This window comes from Mycteria americana, chromosome Z (assembly GCF_035582795.1).
Source record: "Mycteria americana isolate JAX WOST 10 ecotype Jacksonville Zoo and Gardens chromosome Z, USCA_MyAme_1.0, whole genome shotgun sequence".
In the NCBI taxonomy this organism is placed as follows: domain Eukaryota; kingdom Metazoa; phylum Chordata; class Aves; order Ciconiiformes; family Ciconiidae; genus Mycteria; species Mycteria americana.
This window is the reverse complement of record NC_134396.1, coordinates 2,470,796-2,492,047: the sequence shown is the minus strand read 5'-3', so window position 1 is coordinate 2,492,047 and position 21,252 is coordinate 2,470,796. Positions and strand designations below refer to the sequence as shown.

General features: G+C 39.7%; 2 protein-coding genes across 14 annotated transcripts in view; one reads left to right on the top strand and one right to left on the bottom strand.

Annotated features, from left to right (window-relative positions):
- Nucleotides 1-21,252, top strand: part of UBAP2 (ubiquitin associated protein 2) — a 236,801-nt gene that overhangs the window by 26,667 nt on the left and 188,882 nt on the right. For 12 of the 13 annotated variants that reach the window (XM_075526563.1, XM_075526570.1, XM_075526562.1 and 9 more), the window contains 5 exons: nucleotides 2,654-2,731; nucleotides 4,372-4,482; nucleotides 8,949-9,102; nucleotides 10,841-10,918; nucleotides 20,291-20,345. In XM_075526563.1, the coding sequence (XP_075382678.1) occupies nucleotides 2,654-2,731; nucleotides 4,372-4,482; nucleotides 8,949-9,102; nucleotides 10,841-10,918; nucleotides 20,291-20,345 (476 nt within the window). The remainder of the gene's footprint in view (nucleotides 1-2,653; nucleotides 2,732-4,371; nucleotides 4,483-8,948; nucleotides 9,103-10,840; nucleotides 10,919-20,290; nucleotides 20,346-21,252) is intronic. The other variant, XM_075526572.1, reaches the window with a different exon arrangement.
- UBE2R2 (ubiquitin conjugating enzyme E2 R2) overlaps nucleotides 5,889-21,252 on the bottom strand; it is a 262,560-nt gene continuing 247,196 nt past the window's right edge. The window contains exon 6 of the transcript XR_012778945.1: nucleotides 5,889-5,906. The gene's annotated coding sequence lies outside the window, so the exon portion shown is untranslated. The remainder of the gene's footprint in view (nucleotides 5,907-21,252) is intronic.

Sequence of the window (21,252 nt, the reverse complement as noted above, 5' to 3'; positions counted from 1 at the left end):
ATTAGTTAATTTTAAGCGTTAGGTCTTACTGACCTTTTTCTGCATTTTGTCCGCGTATTCTTGTATGTGTAGATACTGGTTTGGTCAATTCAGTGGAAAAGATGATTATTTAATATACAGCAATTTTGTTTTAGTGCACTGTATTTCTTTATTGTTTAGATATCAGATGGACCTTCCTCCTTAGTCATGCTTTACAGATCAACAGAAATGTGTGGGATTTTACTGTTTAATCACCACTGATTCATTTTTCTGAATGTAGGATAATGTTGCTTTCCCAAATGGAGATTTCATTGTCATAATAGCAGATTGATCATCATTTAAGTTATTTAAGAAATTACATTGCAGTTCTTTTTGCATTGCTTCTGGATAATAAATATACCATTTTATTATAAGATCTGGGCCTATTACTGTCACTTAGTTTTGTGTTCTGCACACTTCTGTTTTCTGGTAGTTCGAAATTGTTAGTTGAAAATTTCCTTCGCTCTGTTATGCCACAAAGATAATATATCTTATAAAGTTGAGTAAAGTTTTAGCTGTATTAAGATGCTGCTATTTTCTTAGTCACAATTAAAACTTAATTATACTCTTTTATAAGATACTACAATGTTACTTGTAATGATGGTGCCTTAAAAATAAAGAAGAACCGCTCACTGGGAAAAAAGCAAAACTTTTTGTGACAATGATTTGGTGTTTGTGTAGTAAACACATCTTGTGGGGTTTTTTTGTTTTTTGTTTTTTGTTTTTTTTTCTTCTGAATCTTCAGTTCCATCTGGGTGCAATCCACTGGCATTAATATTGGCGATATTGCACCTGCTTGTGTTTCGAAGCTCTTTGCTTGCACAGGAAAACTGAACATACTGTCACACATTTGAGAGTTATGAAATTGCTATATTTTTGTCTTGTAATGTGGACTTGAAAACTTTTTCCGTGGTTTATGGAAAAAGTGAATCTTAATGGCTACCTGTTTCTGGTCAAATATGCCATCATGTTTCTACAGAAATTACATTGTCTGAATGTTTTTACTCTGGATATCTTTAAAGCAAATCTCTTCACTAGCTTAAAAGTTGCGGTAGGCTTGAGGAGGCTGAAGTCAGAGCAAGAAGATAGATCAGCAAGGCTTAATTCCTGAAACCACCAGCAGATCTTTTGTTTTTGCTCTCTGCTGAGCTCTCAGCAGACACCAAGCGCGAGGTCCTTCGCACAGAGCACCGCACTGACTGGGAGGCTTTCATGGAGGGTGGCACCAGGGCTGGTGCGGGGGATTCCAGAGCAGGCTCTCCTCTGTGTTGTCGACTGATGTATGAAGCTGTCAGCATGACACTTTGAAAATGTGAAGTAGCGCAGAGTACTTAACTCTGTTACAAACGCTAATTGTCTTGGAACGTTGCCTCTCAGCACAGCAAATGTCGCTTCCCTCAAGGAACTGGGACAGCTGCAGTAACTTCTCAGAAAATAAGCAGCTGGTGTGTACGGTGGAGTAATTTTTAGACTCTTCTCTGGATTTACACTTGGCGACCTCCTCTAGAGATTGTGTTTGTGGTAAACTCCAAAAGCGAAGCAGTTTGAGGCTAATCAGTCTGAAAAGTCTGAACTTGTGAGGCACAGAATTTTGTGTGGGTATCCCATGAAGTGAGACTTCAAAAGGTGAGATTCAACCAGCTGCCCAGGATGAATCCTTTCTGTCAAGAATTTCAGTGGATGAGGTGGTCCCCTTCTCAATGAAGAAGTCTCCCGCAGCACATCAGCTCGCATTTCTGGTCCTGGCTCTCTTCAGTATCAGCCTTCTCTAGTGTGAGATGGAAGCCTCTTCTGTTTGAGCAGAAATCAAATTAGGTCCAGGATCATGTAGCGTTGAATTATCTTTGGTATTTTTATGGGAGTGCAGTTCAAGTAGACTGAAAATGCCACACTATGAAGAGTGGCCTGTATGATGCGACATTAGTGTTCTTGAGTTGCTTTCTCTCTGGGGCAGCCATAGCCTGTTTGAATTTATGGCACTTTACTGCATCCATTCATTTTAGTCTTTTAGCTTTTGGAGAAGTTGCCAGCATGGATTTGTGGTCCAGAAACATTACAGAAGCACCAAATATTTCATCAATAGCAAGATCCTTTAGCAGTTTTCAGAGACCAGTATTCACTTATAATTAAAATAAGTGCAGCTGTTCATGGGCAAAATCTTGAGGCATGACTCAGTCTCTTTTCAAGTGCTCATAAAACTACAGAGTCAGGTTGTTGTTGAGAGAGTTGTGGTAGGTGATGTGAGCAGGAATCATTAGAGATGTGGTTAATTTAGAAATACTGTTGCCAGTTTGTTATGATAAAACTCTTAACTCTGGAGTGGTAGATACTAAATAAAAGTAAAAGTAGTAATATCAAAGTGTAGGCTTCTGTGGTGAATTTTATTTTATTATATGGTTGTCTTGTCTATGTGGTGACCTTCAGCTGTGGTTCAAACACATTAGGACGTGTTGACTAACTTTTTAACTATAAAATGGGCATAGAGGAGATGTTAATCCCTTCCCCATAGCACCTCTGTGCTTGTCGTCTATGTTCTTTTTGAGAATCTGGAGAAAAAAACACAGTGACACTGGGAGATACTTTTAAAAAACATTGTTACCTTTTGTGTACTTTATTGGATGTTTGCGTTTTTCAGGCAACAGCAGAACAGATTCGCCTTGCTCAGATGATCTACGATAAGAACGACGCAGATTTTGAAGATAAAGTGAAACAAGTATGTTTCTTATGGTACAGAGTTTTTATGCCCTGCAATAAGCTGCTCCAAAGCCAGCTTACATTTTGGAGCTAGAGTGTCTGTTTCTGATTTAGCTGAAACCTTTTTCAGAAGGGCGTAAGTTTAACTAGGAAAAGGTGCTCTTATTGCGCTGTAAAGTCCATTTATAAGAAATTGTGTGGTAATATAGCTCTGGCTGTATTTTCCTTTGTAGACAAGTGTTTAAGCCAAAACTCGTCTGTGCTGATGTCTCTTCCAGGCTGTATCTCTCTAGTATCATCCTGATGCTTAATGATCGTCAGAATAAAGAGTGCATTCAGCTTGTCCACATGTACATGCACATGGGAAAAATGTCACCTGTGTAAACTGGGTTTGCTAATATCTTGGCTGTTTTTCAGGAAAAGTAAAAATCTATTCATAGCTTAAAGGTGAATTGAAGTGTTATTTTAAAAAAAATAATCTGACCTCCCAGATCTGTGTGTGCATTAAAATGGTAGCATTACACTGTCCAAATGAAATCTTCCACCATTTCCTCTACCATGCTGAGTTTTGGGTGTAGGTACGTGAGCTTCCATTACCCAATTATAGCTGAGACCATTAATTTAAGCAGTACTGAGAATCCTGTACAGAACAGTACTGAGTACTGTTCTGCTGTGGGTATCGGTGATTTTGTCCTAGTGAACACATCACAACTCAGGAAGAACTAGGAGTACGCCCCAAAGGAGAGAACAATTAGCATGAATGCATTAATGCAGCAGAGAAGCAGATTTCTTGATTTCTTTTCCTTTATAAAACCTCCTGTGAAGGATTGTTAAAGTGCTTTTTGTTGTTCTTGTTATAAAGTTGTTCTGTTGCTGTGCCAGAAGTGAAGTCTGTACTTCCTGAAGCCAAAGAACCCTCATCAGTAGTGCCCGTAGCTCTGCTGGTAGGACGGATAAGAGTTAAGTTCTGCATAGGAAATCTCCAATATTTTACATTGTGTGTATATATTTCTAGCTCATGTAGTTTTTTTTCTTTGAGTGAAGTTGCTGGATGTGTCCCATGACAGACTGTGATTATTTCCATCCAACGCTCCTCAGGATGTGCACTGCAGGTCCACAGAGCATAATTCAGTACTGGGTCTCCTTCAGCAGCCATCGCTTGTGAATTTTGTATGGCCTTGTGCTGAAATGGATCGAGGGAGCTGATCTGGCTGAAAAATAACCTTTTTCTTAGTCTGGATGTTTTTCCAGATGGATCTGTTCACTGCCACGGCTTACCTTATGTCTCTTCTCACACAGTGGGATAAAGAGGGGGACGTTTGATGGGGAGGGAGAGAGGATGATACTGGACCTATCCTGGTGTTTCACATCTTTACCCTCATATACTGCTGTCTCTGGGGTGACAGCATTTGCTGCAAGCATAAAGGAAAAAAAAAGGTGTGAGAGAGAGTGCTTTTTTGATTACCGTTTCATTTGTGTTTCATCCTGTCTCTTGTCTGAATCCCAAGCAGATCTGTAAAATGCAGATACCTTTATTTAGGATTTTAGTTTGCTCTGACACAGTAGCTATGCACTTACTTGGAATCTGTGGTGGTACTAACTCTTATTTTCTTATGATGATAATTTGGATATTTTAATATGTCTGACTTTTACTGCCAGCTTATGGAAGTGACGGGGAAAAACCAGGATGAGTGCATAGTGGCACTACATGACTGTAATGGGGACGTGAACAGAGCAATCAACATACTGCTGGAAGGAAGTTCAGACACGGTAAGGTTTTACTTAATATTAACCTGTTCTTTGTTTGCTGCATCTTTCCACTTCTAAGAAGTGATTGGGAAATTCATATTTCAGAAGCTTTCAATTTCCATGTCTCCATTCGATTTCTTTTGAAGGAAATGGAGACCGGGGCAGCTTCTCTACTGCATGCATACCTTAGAGTAGGCTGAACCTTGAAAATGTTATGGGTGTTCAGCTGATCTCTTGCAGAGTCCTCTGCCTTTCATCTACATGCAGCAATTTTAACTGCAGCAGAACTCAGTGCTCTGTCAGACACGGGCCTGTTTTTTGCTTCAGTATTTGTAATTAGTCTGTAGCACCTCCACAACCCTGAGACCTGAGTCTAAGTGTTTGCCACGAAGGGCAATCTTTATAAACCTGAAGGGCAGGCAGATATTTTAAGTTGTGCAACTTCTGTAGGTGTGCATTGCCAGTACTGAAGTTGGAGGAGGTTTTCACACCTGAAAGTTACATTGGCAACGCTACTAATGGCAGAACAGGACACAGCAAGTAGTTGCTCCTTTCACTGTGTTGCTTATTTGCATGACTTCATTGAAAAACAGATAGAGGAGACTAAACAATGTTGTGGTTTAACCCCAGCCGGCAGCTAAGCACAGCTGCTTGCTCACTCCCCCACAGTGGGATGGGGGAGAGAATCAGAGTACAAATGAAAAAACTTGTGGGTTGAGATAAAGGCAGTTTAATAAGTAAAGCGAAAGCCGTGCACACAAGCAAAGCAAAACAAGGAATTCATTCAGTCCTTCCCATGGGCAGGCAGGTGTTCAGCCGTCTCCAGGAAAGCAGGGCTCCATCCCATGTAACAGTTACTTGGGAAGACAAATGCCATCACTCCGAATGTCCCCCCTTCCTTCTTCCCCAGCTTTATGTGCTGAGGAATATCCCTTTACAGCTGTCCCGGCTGTGTCCTCTCCCAACTTCTTGTGTACCCCCAGCCTACTCGCTGGTGGGGTGGGGTGGGGTGAGAAGCAGAAAAGGTGTTGACCTTGTGTAAGCACTGCTCAGCAATAACTAACACATCCCTGTGTTAACAACACTGTTTCCAGCATGGATCTAAAACATAGCCCCATGCTAGCTACTGTGAAGAAAATTAACTCTATCTCAGCCAAAATCAACACAGCGTGTAACAACAAATGATGTCGCTTATAATGTTGCATGGAGCAATTTTTTATCCCAAGAGATATCAGGAAAATACGTCTTGCTGCGGTTGAAATTTTTGCTGGAGGGACTTCTTACGATTTATCCAAGGCAGTAAACTAGATTCTATCTCATCTAAATTGGGAAAGAAACCTGGACTTCCTTTCTTAATGCTGAACATACAGTATTTCCTGTGATTTGTGAGGATGTGTACTTTGGCTTATTGTTAATGAGGAAACTCACCCCCCACACACACACACCTTAAATATAGGACACATACCGTTCTGACTGAGGGGACTTTCTTTTCTATCCCCTTTTCATTTATAAGAGTTGAGGTCATCTAAAACACAGAAGTATATAATACTGAGTGAGCTGGCAAGCTGGGAGTAGAAGAGAACATCTCAGCTTGATTAAATTTGTCTTGGTAATGTGCTGGTTTTGTGTTCTCTGGTACTTCTGGTACTTGCCATTTTCTAGTTGAAAATAGTTTTCTGGTTGATAGAGAATGTTAAATGCTTTCTTACTTCAGTGAATTATTATAAGCGATCATGACATGGAAGAAACTTTCTGAACTCATTTACCAATTAGAAGCAACATATCCATATGTTCTGCTCTTTTGACAAGTCCCTCTGAACCCACTGCTCTCTGTAGACAAAATGCAACTCATAAACAAATACAGAGAACTTGAAGGACTCAAGGAGGAAGGGCGTGAAGAAATTTATTCTTCTTCATGGAAGTTTGTGGGCCTTCAACCTGAAGGCCATGTTTTGAGGCCATTATACTTCAGAACAGCTTAACTGTGGATTTGATGTAAAGTTGGAAGCAGAGGTACTACTAGTTCTGAGTGCAGATTCCCAAATCTCTTTTCCTAGTTTCAGTCTGCTTTGATGCACTAGAAGTTTTGTTTTTACGTCGTTTGGAAGAAGTGTCTATCCAGTCTGAGGAATTAGAAGAGCAGGCAGTGATAGCTAGAATGTCTTTAATTTCTTTGGTACTCTGCCAGTTTTTGGTTTTTTGTTTTTTTTTTTTTTTTTGTTTTTTGTTTTTTTTAAATGCTGTGATCTTTAAGGCTTTATGCTGTGTGACTTAGCCTTTATGAAGACTTTTCACTTGGCAACAGTTGTGACACTCTGGCTTTGGATAGATAGAGGCTTCTGGGTGAGAGTAGAGAAGGCCTTGTTTCTTTGCCCAAGACTTCTATTCATGTAACTTCCTGCAGGCGTAAGATCCATTTTGTGCCCGGCCATGCTTTACTTCCTAAACCTTTGAAGACAGAACAAAGGGAACCTTTCAGATTATTATTCTTTCCATCTAAGACCAGGTCAGCAAGAAGCCTTCTGTTACACATTTTCAAAGGTCAGGCTCATAACTGTCATTTGGGTTGCTCCAACAGCTGAAATTGTAATTGGTTAGGTCCCTTACAAAAACAGGCAGCTTTGATAGTCGTGATGGATTCCCATGCGCAGAGGTAGCACCATCCTCTGTCTTAAAGGACATGCCCAACTTCAAGGCTTTCCTCAGAATTATACTGTGGGAAAGCATGAATCTGATGCTTTCATAGTCGTCCATTTACTGATCCTTCCCAAGTCATGTAAAACCTTACTAAGGAGAGGCTGCTTCCTCTTAAGCTTTGCAGGATCATCCCGTTTTGGGTGTTTCTTAAAATGGTCAGAGATCTTTTGGCACCATGCCCATCAGTGAAATAGCAGTGCATTCTGAACTACATACACTTGGTTCTTCAGTTGTCAGTGCAGTTATTTGTTCTCCTGTGAAGTGTCTCTAAATCTCTAGGAGTCTTTTAGTGTGTAATGCAGTTACACAGGCTACGGCAGGTGAAGCCATATGGTAGTTACTGGAGGAAACAGTTTTCTGTTGCACAAATAACATGGTGTTGCTCAAACGCGTAGTTTTGTACTTCTAATCCACGCTGTCTGCGCTTCACCTAAGTTGGCTTATGGTGGTGTAGTCTTCTGTACTGGAGATGAAATTGAAAAGTGATTTCGGCCTTCTTTCTCACCTATTGCCATGTCAAATAATTCTCTTGGTACTTATTCTCTCAAAGGAGACACTAAAACATTGAGTTTATACTTGTAAATTGCTCTGTTACCTGGTTTCTCAATAGCATTAGTTTTCTCAATTCTAGGCAGCTTGGACTAGCTGGTCATTGCCTACCTTGTGAGGGCTTCTGAGCTGCTGTTGTCTGAATTGAGAAGAGATAGGACAGGACCTCAAAGTACTGATAGCCAACCTTTTGTTTTTGATGCAGGTGCCTGTCAGAGGTCATGGCTTTAGTGCTCCACAGTTGATGGCACCTTATTTGCATATGCAAATTTCCTGCTTAAATACCTTACCTAGACTATAAGCTCCTAGAGATGGGGACATATATATAAACTTATCTGCCATCTTAATGGTTTGCAAATTATACCTTTCTTCTTTGCTTTGCAACTATGGCTCAATAGACTAACCATGCAGTTGCATAATATATGAGGTGCTGTGCTATTCTTAGCAGGTGTTTTAGTCATTTTATTTTCAACTCCTACAGATAATCCTATGGAGCTGATACGATCCCTGAATTTATTTTAAAGATGGAGTTTAATATTAAAGCTGAAGCCTAATGTTTGGACCTTGGTCCCTTGTCTTGTTTAGACATAGTTTTTCCTGTATTTTGCTGTGTGTGATGAGCTGTAGCTGTTAAGAGTGGATGGTCTGGCTTATCATGGCCCCAGTTTTCCCAAGCTGTTGTTCTGCCATTCTGTCTCTTGGTGCTTGAATTCTAGTACATCTGGAGAATAGTTTTTCTGGGTTTTTTTGTTTTTTTTTCCCCACCTTAGGCCACATACTTATTCTCATCAGTCTCTTGTTCAGTGGTGCCTATAAGCCTATTTTCATTTCCTTGGGAGAAGAAGATAGCTCTGTGCATGCTCCCTTGCTAGATTTATGGAGGTAGTTGAGAGGCAAACTGTTGCTTGCTTTGCAGGTTTTCTGCATTGTGGTCGTATCTAGGCTTCCTTGAACTATTATAGAAGTTCAAGGCTATAGAAGCCATTATAGCCAGAAATATTTGGGATTCTTACATTCCATAAGTCAATCCAACTTCTAAAACTTGTTTCTTTCTCATCTCTTCCCAAAAATACAGCCTGTGCTTCCATTCGTATCAGTGTAGTTTGCAAGGTATTACATATGTGATGTTATGCAAATACATGTTTTCTTCCATGAACTGGAGGGGTGTGAGGTGGAAATATGCATTGAGAGCTGTCTCTTCCTTTTTGACTTTTGTATCTAATTCTATTCTACCCAAATAGACTTCTTGGGAGACTGTAGGGGGAAAGAAGAAAAGCCTTGGAAAGGAAAGTTCAGAAAACAAAGAGAACAGAGAAAAACGAGGGGACAGAGAAGTGAGTCGCGGACGGGGAAGTTCCAACAGACGGGGAAGAGGAGGCAGCCGTGGCCGAGAGTGTACGTATAGGGTTCATTTTTAAAGATTTAGACACTTTTCTTGCAGCTGAAACTGGCTGAGTTAAGAGCGAATGCTTAATGGAGTAAAGTCTGTCCGAGCTGTAGCTCAGCGCTGAAGGGATCATAACTTGTTTGTGCGACAGGTATGCTTGATCTGTCTACGTGACTTGGTTTTGAGATGGTCTGTGCTTCTTCAGAGCCACTCAATTTAATTTAAATTTCTGTCCTTTTTTGATTAATTGATCATATACAAATTGCTGTTCTTTATGTAAGTTTTAGAATTGACTCTGTAAGACTGCTTGACAGCAAGTATATCACTGCACAGCTGATACACTTTTTTGTTTCTTTTAATGAAAAAATTATCCAGCTTTGACTCCATCTCCTTTTATGAGTGGGAGAACCTGAAGATGTTCTCATCTTCTCATAAGGGGAATGAAAAGACTGGGATCATTATTAATCTCTAGCGTATGTTACTCACATAAGCCAACCAAAGGTGAGTTTCCACAACTGAGAAAATTCTTTGTGAGTTGACACATTTAAAAATTCGCTACAGTTTAAACAGGTGCAATAATATACTGCACAAAAGCAAACTGATGTTTCCAAGTTAGGTAGAATCACATTAGATCACCATTGGGTACACATTGCTTTTTTCTCAAAGTTTTATCAGCAGTATCAAAGCTGTACACATTGCCTGTAAGGGCCGTAGACAACAGCAGAGGAACCAGAATGAAAACAGTATGTTTAGCTTTTCACTTAAAAGCAGGAAAAATATTTACAATATTAGCCAACTCTTCTAATTCATTGTTGGAATATATTCAGATATTGTGCCAATGAAGACATTGTGAATCTTTGTAAAATAATGTCAAGATAGGAAAAAATATTAAGAAAACTTGTAGCTATGCTTAGAACAGATTGAAATCGGATCCATCAAAATGAAAGTGATGGGCAAAATTTTTGCCAGAGCCAGATGCTGTTTGTCTCTTTTTGTAAACGGGAATTAAAGATTTTTCAGATGGTTACCAAATCTTGATATTCTCTTCCCAGCTTTATGTCCAGGCAGTAATGATTTTGTTGCTGCCATTAGGAAAAGTTGTGCAGTACAAAATCTCAGCAGTGTTTTCGGTGGCCAGTAATTTTTTAATTTTTTTCCCTTCAAGGAGCCAACCATCTTTCAGAGTATGTCCTCAAGAGTTTTTCACAAAATAGTTAAGTTGCAGTGCTTTTCTAATGCCTCACCTTCACCCAGTGATCATCCCTCTGATTTAAATACAGAGGAGAGTTCTCTTAAGTTTCCCTTGTTGTACAGGGATGTGGTATGGGCAGACAGGAGGAGAATTGGTGTTCTTGGTTATCCCTTATTCTTTCACTTTTGCCACCCAGCACATTATCAAGGAAGCATAGTATGAGGCAGCTGTATTTTCTACCTCGTTTAAGAGGTGAGGCCATAATTAATTTAATAGTGTAGGCTGCAAAACAATGCACTTTTTTATTTTTCAAAAAATAAATGTCTGCTGAGGGACATTTCCCTCTTATTAGATATTTTGCTTCCTAATTATCCAGTGCAAAGTAAAGATAACTTGCCTGTAGCTAGGCCCCCAAAGAAGAGGGATGACTGAGATCTGTTGACCAGCCCACTTTAGAATCTTGCCTTTTCTTTTGGGGTTCAGGTTGAGCAGATGGCTATATTGTCTCATGTATGAGTCTCTAAAGCTTCTCTTAAGCTGTCCTCTCTCCACAGTTAGAGCTGAAGAGAATGGAGTGGACAACAATCAAGGAGACAGGCCTTCAGACCGTGGGAAACGTGGCCGTGGGAGAGGTGAGATGGTGGCATTGGTGTGGGACTGGCACTGATTTCATGTCCTGAAATGGAACTCTCCCATTCATTTCTTTAAACGCTTCTTTTTAAGCATTTGTTGGTAATCCTTTGATTCCATATGCAATTCAGCCACCTTTAATTTAGGTACATCCCCCTCCATTACACCTTGTCACATCTTGGTCTCAGAACAACTTAAAAGAATTGACACAAATTACCTTTATGGTAATTTCCTGTGTAGCAGGCTGGTGTGCTTTGGCTATGGAGAGCTGTTTTCCCAGATTGACTCATGCCAGCCTCCTGTGAGTGGGAGTGCACTGGGCTCCTCAGGATGTATCTTGGCAGCAGGAGAGTACAAGATTCCATCTGTAGGGCTCTTGGGTAGGGATTTGATGTGTACTTGTTCCGTTTCTTTGGGGTGGATCCAGTTGTCAGGCTTGCCTTCTGTTTTCGGTAGCCAATCAGTGAAAGTATAAGCCACTTCAGAAACTTTTTGGTAAGAGAAGGAATTTGGCATGGAAGAGTTGATGAGGAGAACTGTGGAAGAAGAATACTGCAGAGTCTTAGGTACAACTCCGATTCTATCCTGTAGAAGAGATAGGAAAGATGTTGGCAATGGATTTGATATGGAATCAAGGGATGTGTAGTTGGTTTGGATTTTCACAGGTTAGAGTGGAAAGAGGCTTGTTTTTTCTTAGAGCAGGAGGAATGAAAATGTGTAACCTAGGTACAGTGCAGATTGTGTGGGGAAGTGGGTATTAAATGAGTTAAATGGATAAAGTGCACAGCAAAGGAAAGTAATGTCTGACTCATGAAAAATTCTGCCTTCAGAGGACTCTCTTCTTTTTGGAATTTCCAGTAACGAGGCATTCAAAGACAGGCACATCCAACTTCATTGTCTCCAGATCTGCATCTTGGAGGACTAGAAAGATGCAAAGACTTGTAACTTCCAGAGGGTTGCGAGAATGACTCGGTTGTGCCTGTGAATCAGCAAATACCAGATGGTGTGTACAGAGAGGTAGTTTTGCAGGGGAGGGCAAAGTTCATAGCTACAGTTTTTGCTATGTTAGCACTGTTAATAGATGGAATGCAAGTCTTTCAGTATTTGTTTTATAAAATAATCCTTTATACTCAAATTATAGATATAAAGGTAGGATTTTTCAAAATTGTTGGGTGAAACTTAGAGGTTAATTTCAAATGCAGTCTATTTTTTACTTTGTAACCTTATGAACAATACACTGCTTTTGTTGTCAACACTGTAGCTCTCTAGATGGATATCATATGTCTCAAGCCAAAGCACTTAATCATCAGATCAAACTGATATATCTGGCTGAAGAAATAGGAACAACTTCAACTAATTTCTGTTCATTGGCTTAGTGTACATAGTATTACTGTATCTCTCTACCAAATATTTTAGACTGTACATTCATGCGAGCAAAGTATCTTAATGAATTGTTCTCAACTGTCTGTGATAAACCCGTTGAACAGCTTCAGGATCATTACATTACAAGTGTGTGTATTCTGTGGCAGGAAATACCTAATTTAATTTTATAATGCAAGCCCTTGAAATCTGCAGGGAGTTGTATAAAGCTGTGTAATTCACTTCTCAGTATTTCAGGGATGCATGACCTTCTTTCTTTGGATATTAGTAGAAATAATAAAAAAACCTTCCTGCCATTTCATTCAGTAGTCTTTCTTTTCTGTTACATAGAATAGTCAAATGTGGGATAAAGTACTTCAGCTGAAAGTAAATAGATTGCTGGTATCACCACAGAACCCTTTTTTAGAAATGTTTCATGCAGCGTATGTGTGTGTAGGAATCTAGGCTTTGGATACAAAATTAGGGGTCACCTAATATCTGAGCAACGCACTGTCTCTCTCTATTTTAAGCTACCTTTTCAGGCTGGAGTTATCTTACTGGCTGCTTTCTAGGGGAAGATTTGCTGGGCCATCCTATTACTGCTTCACTGTATAACAGCCTAATTTTAAGAAACGATATGCACTGAAAATAGCAGAAATGGGATTGACACTGGGGTGGCAATGTGCTGTTTACTGAGGCGGAAAAACCCTGATACTGAGTATTTAAGTCTTGATGCTGTAGGCACTAGCTTTGTTGTGCAGTAGATCTTCTGTTAATGACTGTGTGACATTCCTTGCAACTTTATAGGGTAGTAGCTGTACAGTGTGCAAACACCACTGGTTGCTCATATCCAGGAGATCAGGGATTTGAAGTAGATGTGCGTTATTGACTGATTAACAGAAAGCAAAAATGCATCGCAGGATGTGTTTCAGGATACATCCCAGCTGGAATTGCTCTGCCCTTAATTTTTTCTTGCTAAACTGAGGGTGTAAACTTTGGTTTGGAAAGGAGTCAAGGAATTTCTTTAAGATGGCCTTCCCATCTGTCTTTCTTTTCAGAACTGAATTTCTTGAATTAGCTTAATTTAGATGTAAAAAAATTACTATAATAGTGATGAATAGTAATTGCATCAAAGTGATTATATTTGTGTGTCAGTATTGCAAGGATTTGTAACTGTCTGGAATGGAATCTTGTGAAGGAATTATGGAGGAAGATGGTTATGTCTTTAGGATTGTCAGCTCTAGAAATGTTTCCTCATTTGTGCTTTAATCAGCTGCAGTGTTATATACAAATGAACAAACTTTGCAGGCACATTTTTTTTTTGTGCTGCTGTTTTTTACTGTTCTCACATCTTCTATTTTAAGTGCAAGTCTGGTTCTCCCACTGTCCTCCACCCCGTGTTGAAAAGGATGCAGTAGAGCTAGAAAGGCTTTTGAAGGTACTGGGAAGACTGCATTTGTGGAGTGTGAGGAACAAACAGACTAGGACTTCTCCGCTTGCAAAAGAGAAGGCTGAGTGAGTGTGTGGTAGAGATCTGTAAAATTTCTGTGGGGAAATTAACTGATCATTCCAAGCAGGTATGCAAATGAGGGAATATTAAATGAAATCAGTAGGTTACAGGTTCAAAATTAACTTACAGAGGTGGTTCCTCATACATGTAGTTAACCTGAGGAATTCCTTTCAGAAAGATGTTGTGCGTGCTGAAAATTTACACACAGAGAGACTTGACAATGTCGTCCTAAACAAGAACCACAGCAAGAAAAGGAAAAACCACTGAGGGTTTTGATGTATGTAAATTATCTTTGGCTGAGGAAATCTGAGCCACAAATGGTTGAAGACCAGGAGAGTATCCAGAGAAACTGCACTGTGGTTTCAGTTCATGTACTCTTCCCTAGATATCTAATTGACCATAGCTGATAATGGGATAGCAGGTAGGTGAACTTTTGGACTTGATTCAGCATAGAAATTGTTACAGATTCATGTGTAGCAATTCTTCTTCTTTGCAAAGTGAAAATGGATTTGTCACTTTTACTTCTGTTCCTCTATTCTCTTCATTCTTCCAGAGCAATGTGAGCATGCCATAAATGTGGATGCTGACAGGAAATTTTTTCTAGTAAAACAGAAATGTCGTGGTTTAGCCCCAACTGGCGACTAAGCACCACACAGCTGCTCGCTCACTCCCCCCCGGTGGGATGGGGGAGAGAATCGGAAGAGCAAAAGTAAGAAAACTCGAGGGTTGAGATAAAGACAGTTTAACAGGTAAAGCGAAAGCCGCGCACGCAAGCGAAGCAAAGCAAGGAATTCATTCACTCCTTCCCATGGGCAGGCAGGTGTTCAGCCATCTCCAGGAAAGCAGGGCTCCATCACACGTAATGGTTACTTGGGAAGACAAACGCCATCACTCCAAATGTCCCCCCTTCCTTCTTCTTCCCCAGCTTTACATACTGAGCATGACGTCACGTGGTATGGAATAGCCCTTTGGTCAGTTTGGATCAACTGTCCTGGCTGTGTCCCCTCCCAGCTTCTTGTGCACCTGGCAGAGCATGGGAAGCTGAAAAGTCCTTGACCAGTGCAGCAACAACTAAAACATCTCTGTATTATCAACACTGTCTTCAGCACAAATCCAAAACATAGCCCCATACCAGCCACTATAAAGAAAATTAACTCTATCTCAGCTGAAACCAGGACAAGAAATAAAAATGAAAAGGGAAAAAACATTATGTTTTAATTTTGGACTTAAACAGCATGACAAGGAGCCTTTCAAACTCTTGTTTCTTCTGCTGGCTGTGTAAGAAAGCAAAGCAGTTTACCCTTTTTGTAAACGACTGACTATAGTCCAGCTTGTATTCTTGATCTCTTTTTTTTTTAAGGTTTTTTAGATAAGAAGTATGCTATCCTTGAAAAAATTGAGCTTCTGTAACCAGAATTGCATGTCTAAACATTTTCTTGTTTTAAAAGCTTAGCACAGTTGGCACAGGATGTATTTTGGATTTCCTGTGCCAGAACTAGTAAGGAAGTTGGTTTTTCTAAAACACGAATGTAGACCTTCTGGAGGTCACAATCTGAAGTCTTTTTAGTTTTGCTGTAGTTGGTTCTGCATTGGTTAAGAAGTGCTATGACATGACACTGTGTGTGTCATGGAAATTTTTCTTTTTGAGATTAACCAGAACTTAGCTTTAACATAAGTTACTTATTTTCTTTTAAACATAACTTTACAGTTGAAAGTTTTCTTCACAAGCTTCTAAACATGGTTACTGGAGTACATGCAGTATACAAAACTGATGCAATGCTTCTAGCTTTATGATGACTAATAAGACAAAAGTTATTTGAATTATTAAATATAACTTTAGTGTTTGTTTTGGTAGTGTGGAATACCTAGAATACAAACTTTCTATACTTAGCCTCCTTATCTCTTCGTAAGGCTTAAGCCTCCAGCACCTTGGCATCTGCTGGGAGGATGGCTGGCTCTGCATTTCCAGAGCAGAGACCAGGGCTGTTCAGTTACTGTGTAGTCGAAGATAAGCACAAATCTAGGGTGTTGCTTGCCCTTCCGGTCTGCATTTCCTTTTCCTTTCAGCTGTTCTTGGGCCTCTTTCTTAACTTTTAAGTGTCTTCAGCTAATTTAAACCTGTCAGTGTGAAAATCTGAGTTTTGAAATAAAGCACCTGTGTTGCAGTGGAAGGATATAGCTAAGCGGAGCAAACTGGACTTTCTACAGAATAGGCTATTAAGTTGATGGGCTAGGCCCACCCGAGTTGTGGTACTACACACTTTTCTCATGCTTCCATGTAGCGTGCGTTTGTTTTGGGGGAAGAACTGTTGTGAATGAGATGAATTATTCTTTCCATGCATGGATGGTATCAAGAGTGAAGGCTTAATTGTGTGATTATGAGTGTTTTGAACTCCCAGTGGGTTTTAGTGGAAACAGAAAATATCGCTGCCTGCCTGGGTATGAATGTTGACTTCTCTAGAATTCATTCCAGAAAAGAAAAATGTAAATTGAGTAAGTGATGGCTAATGTGAACCTGGTCAACTGAGGGAGATGTGCTGGAGAGCAGGAAGAAAAACCCAACAATACACAGCTGAACAGCTACAATGTTAAAGGAAACCAAAATGTGTTTTAAATAGTTCATCATTTTAAGTGATGTTGGATAGAGTAGTAGCAGGAATGTTGATCAGAAGCAACTTTAAACATAGTTCCCCAGTCCTGGTTTCCTGGAAGAGAAATGAGTAAGCAATGCTGCCTTGATAGTTTAGGCTGTTGTTTGTAGATCCAAGTGTAAGTGAATGTGAAGAAGTGTTATGCGGGTTTGTATGAGGCAGGCCAGTAATTTTGTTCTTTGCCTGATGTCTGCTTTTGTGCTCCACATGCTGATTGATCATAAGAAAATCTATTTCCTTTAGACAAGCTAGAAGATTGAATGAGCTACTGCCAAGTCACTTGTTCTCTTCTTGTGGGTAGATAAAAATGTTGTTAGAAGAATTGCTGATTGTGAATTACCACAGGAAAAAAAATTTTTTTTTTTAAAGATTGACCCCTGTGATCTAAGCCATATGTATACATCTTTTTAGAGTAGTGCTAAAGCTGTACTTTTTACATTACAAGCATAAATTGGCATTACTGCTGGGAGGAATTGGTCCTCTCTGTCTCCTGGTGCGTTTGAACTGAGTCAGAGGATTGATCTAAGTTTAAAATTAACCAACCCAAAAAATTAAGAAGGGGGCAGGCAGCATGGTAGCTGGGGACAATAGTTTTTTTTGGTGGGTTATCCTGCTGTAAAGGTGACTAGTTTTCTGGCACTTAACAAGAAGGGAACTGGTTTGGAGAGCTGATCCAAAAATGAACTAATAATTTTGTTTTCTGATGGTGGTTTTGTGCTCATTCACTGGTACGTGCAAAACTGTCAGTGCAGGAAGGAGAGCAGAGCTTGTGATCACTGGTGAGGAAGACATAGGCTGTAGTAGTTCTGATTTAAATGGTTTAAGTTACTGTGGGATTGCATGCTCAGAATTTGGGTCCCTCCTCTGAATTGCGGTGTGAAGCCCTGTTTGCTCACTGACCTTTTAGTCACTGTTAAAAAGCATCAAAACTTTGGAAATACTTGATGGACATGCATAGTTGCTTCATGACTAACTTCTCTGTGTTAGAAGACTGTGCCTTTAATAAACAATCAGGCCATGTTTTAATTTTGGCAGCTGAGTAACTTTTTTAGCCTGAGAATTTAAGAATATATTAGTGATCTGGTTGTGTCAAAGAGAATATCAGCCCTTCCCACTACCATCTTGCATTAATTACCATGTTGCAGAAGATTCCATGTCTGAGTTAGACAAAACCCATATTTTGAATTAGTTCTTCATAAGTGTCTTTTCTAGCTTTGAATTTAGTGCTTTCTGTAACACCACTGGTTTGGTACTTCCTTTTTGTCTTCATTAGAATGCTTTTTGTTGCATTTGTTAATTAAACTTAGTTTGATTTCAGCTTTGACAGCATAGACACAGCTTTATGAAGTTAAGGGAATCCACTTGAAATTCAAGTTCAGGATTAACTTTCAAAGTGATCTGGTATAAAAAAACCCCTTGCTGGCTAGTAGTTTTAAGACTGTGCATGGAACTTCAGGAACAACATTATTTCTTTCTAGTAATCTCTAAAATTGTTAGAGGTTCTTATTGCTGTTTTTAGCCGGTAGTTTATTGTGCCTGTGCTGGTATGGCATCTTACATATACCTTACTTGCTAAAACTTCATGTTCTGTTTAATATGCTAAGGGTATTCTTCCAGGCTTTTGCACTTGGGAGGCTGGGGAGACTTACCTCTTCTTCTAAAATCTATTTGTACTTTCATGCTAGCTATTCCAGCTAATCTCTCTGTACCTAATGTCCTCCTCACTCAAAAATATTTGTGCTTGGCTGTTTCTGTGATTCACAGGTCCCCATCGGTGTTGTAGCTGAGCTTGTCAAAAAACTGTTGATCTCTCTTCTGTGCATCATTAGTAAATGGTGTTTAATTGTATAATTAATACTATCTTGTATAAGATATTAAATGCTGTTTAATACTGCATTGATAGCTGTAAGAAGAAAATTTATTGCATAGATGGCCCCTACAGTGTCCCCAAGTAAACTTGTTTAGCTGGTTCTACTCTTAAAAAAACCAGTTTACTGGGGCAGAAAGATAATCTGGAATGCATTGACTTCTGTGCATCTGAGAGCTGCGACCTCATGGATCAGCTTCCCAGGCTGGAGATTTTAGGTAGGCGAAGGAGAGAATAGCAGTAGAATAGGTAGGCTGAGCAAGGAGGCTCAAAGGCCAAGTTGGGTACAGTGGTGTCTGGCGCACTGTTTTTTATGGCAGAGCAAAGAGCACAGCTTCACATGTGGGCTGGGATGGTGATTGCCGGGTTGCAGCTGTTGTTACCTCTTTCCTAACCTATGTCTTCTCTCCAACTGATTGTGAAAAAAGAGGAAAGAGGGGAAAATGTAGAGATAGCAGGCCTGGCCTACTGTCAGACTTCAGTTCTTCTGTGTTCTTGTCCCACCAAAATACTGTGTGTTTTTTGGTGGGACCTTTCTCTTCAGGTTTCTGTGGTTCCTCTGTAGCTAGTGGTTGTCATCTTGTATGAGATATGGGTAAACTCTTTCATCAAAATGTGGGTAAAGCTTTCCTGCTATTTTGATGGTTCTAAGAAATCTTTGAAAATGTAGGTAGTAGACATTTTAGGGGTCCAGAAATGTTTTTTTAACACTTGGACAGTGAACTAGGGCAAGGGGAAGAATGAGTGATGAGGGGAAGGAAAGGAAAGTCATTAAAATAGGAACTTCCTAAACTGGTTTTACCATGTGCTGGAGCTACTGCTCTTAGTCAGTTTAGGTGGTCCCCTGAAAATAAGGGGTAATTTTGATCCAAACACAAAGCCTATCATGGGTAATTCTGATGTTTGGACAACCAGTGTATTGGTGATTTAGGATTATAACTTCTGTGCTCTGGTAAACTTGTAGTTGCATGGTGACTTACAATTACCACATAATCTTGTCATTAAAATAAACATCACTATGTTCTCAGTCTGTAGCACTTGACCTCCTCCTGTTCTTGTAATACAAAATAATATTCATAGTCTTACTCAATAAAAACCCCAACAAATTGGAGAAGCCTCAGATACTGAGGTCCTAATAAAGGGGGGGGGGGGCAATCTATGTAGAAATATGCCGCATCTAAGAAATAGTTTCTAACAGTTCACATAGACATGTGCTTTATGGATGGTTAAGTAACACAAACATTTTCATGCTTTGTTGGTACTATGCAACATGCAAAAATAAAGCTGTTCACTGTATCAAGAAACTTGTAAACTGAGGCTGGTAACCAAAATTGGAGGCAATAAATATTTGTTCTTGTTAACATAGAAATAAATATTCCTGTGGGTGATAACAAGGAAGTTATTTGAGTAACTTGAATTGCGTGATTTTCATGGCAGTAACTATGACTAAGGGGGAAATAGAAGGAATGTGTTGGTGAAAGCACGGGAGGGTACGGGTGGACAGGTGGGCTGAGTCAGAGAAGGAAACAAATGGAGTATTTAAACTTTCTCCTCACAGACAGGGAGTGACAGGGAATTTCTTGAGCGATCAGGGTACACAGGGAAGCTGGGATTCTAGGGCATCTTTAGGCAAAAGTGAGAAAGTAGAGACAACATTTTGAATAATGTGTAATGATTTGGCAATAGCAGCCTCATCTGGAGTGAGTCTTTAGGTAAGTCCTTGTCTTGGCATTTGGAGCTACTTCAATAGATACAGAAAAGATAGCAAAGAATTGCAAGTCCTACTGAAACACATAGTCATAGATGAACTGTGGCTTACTTGCGTGTGTTAGGGAAACAAATTCTTCTGTAAAGAAATTTGGGAAGTAGATGATATTTAAATTTAACTGCAGTAGTTTTCTTCTTCAACCGTAGTATTTTCTAATGTGACAGATTAGTGATTGGCGGCTCCTCTGCTGTTGCTGTTAAATGGTGTTTTCTCTCCTAGGGTTTGGACGTGGCAGAGGGAGAGGAGCGGGGAGGTTTTCAGCCCAAGGCATGGGGTAAGAAACATGCAGAGCACAGATTTTGGCAAGGATCAAACTCAGTGGCAATATTCATTAACAATATTGCCACTGTATGCATTAATACTGCTGTATGTTTGATAAACCAATGTGGATGGAAAAATTCACAAATCTGTTAGATGATTAATGGATTATTTTTGTCTTAAGCCAGTATTTCTAAGTAGGCACACCTATACAAACCCATTGTATGTTCACTCAATGTTAATATCGCAGACTTGGAGAACCTGTTTGTACCTATCAGTGGCAGCCACATAGTGCCTTGGAGGCTGAATGTTTTGTGTGGTGCATATAGTCCTAGGTCAACTTAGAAATAGATTTGTTTCAGTGTAATGTAGAATGTGAAAGTTCTACATAAAACCAGAAAGTCTAGCAATTATAAACTTTCTCTTGATTTTGAGGTTTCATGCTTTAGCTGTTTGGACGTATGTGGACCCTAAAACAGTATCAAAAGAAGTTACTCAGCAGCTTTAAAGTTTGTTCTCAGTTGGAATAACTTGCTTCATAGAGGTGTAGCCTCCACTACTTTCACTCAGTGTTTGCCTTTAATGACATTTCATTTAATATTGGTGATGTCATGATGAACGGAAGGCTCATTCTACTTCTCTAATAATCCTTCTTGTTCATACTTTTAGATGATAAACTGAAAAGAGGTTTTTATTCTGTAATATTTTTTCACCTTTTAGCTGCATCTGTGTGTTTTGGCACTGGTGTCAGGAGTGCATTCTGAAATAATCTTACTGATGTTGCAACTCCTGTCCTGCACAGGTCTGGTGCTCTGAAAGGATATGATACTGGTTTCTCATCAGTCAGCCACATGCTGAGAAACAATCAGCTGAGAGGGGCTTATCATTGTGCATATAAACTAATGCTTTATAAGACTGGGAGG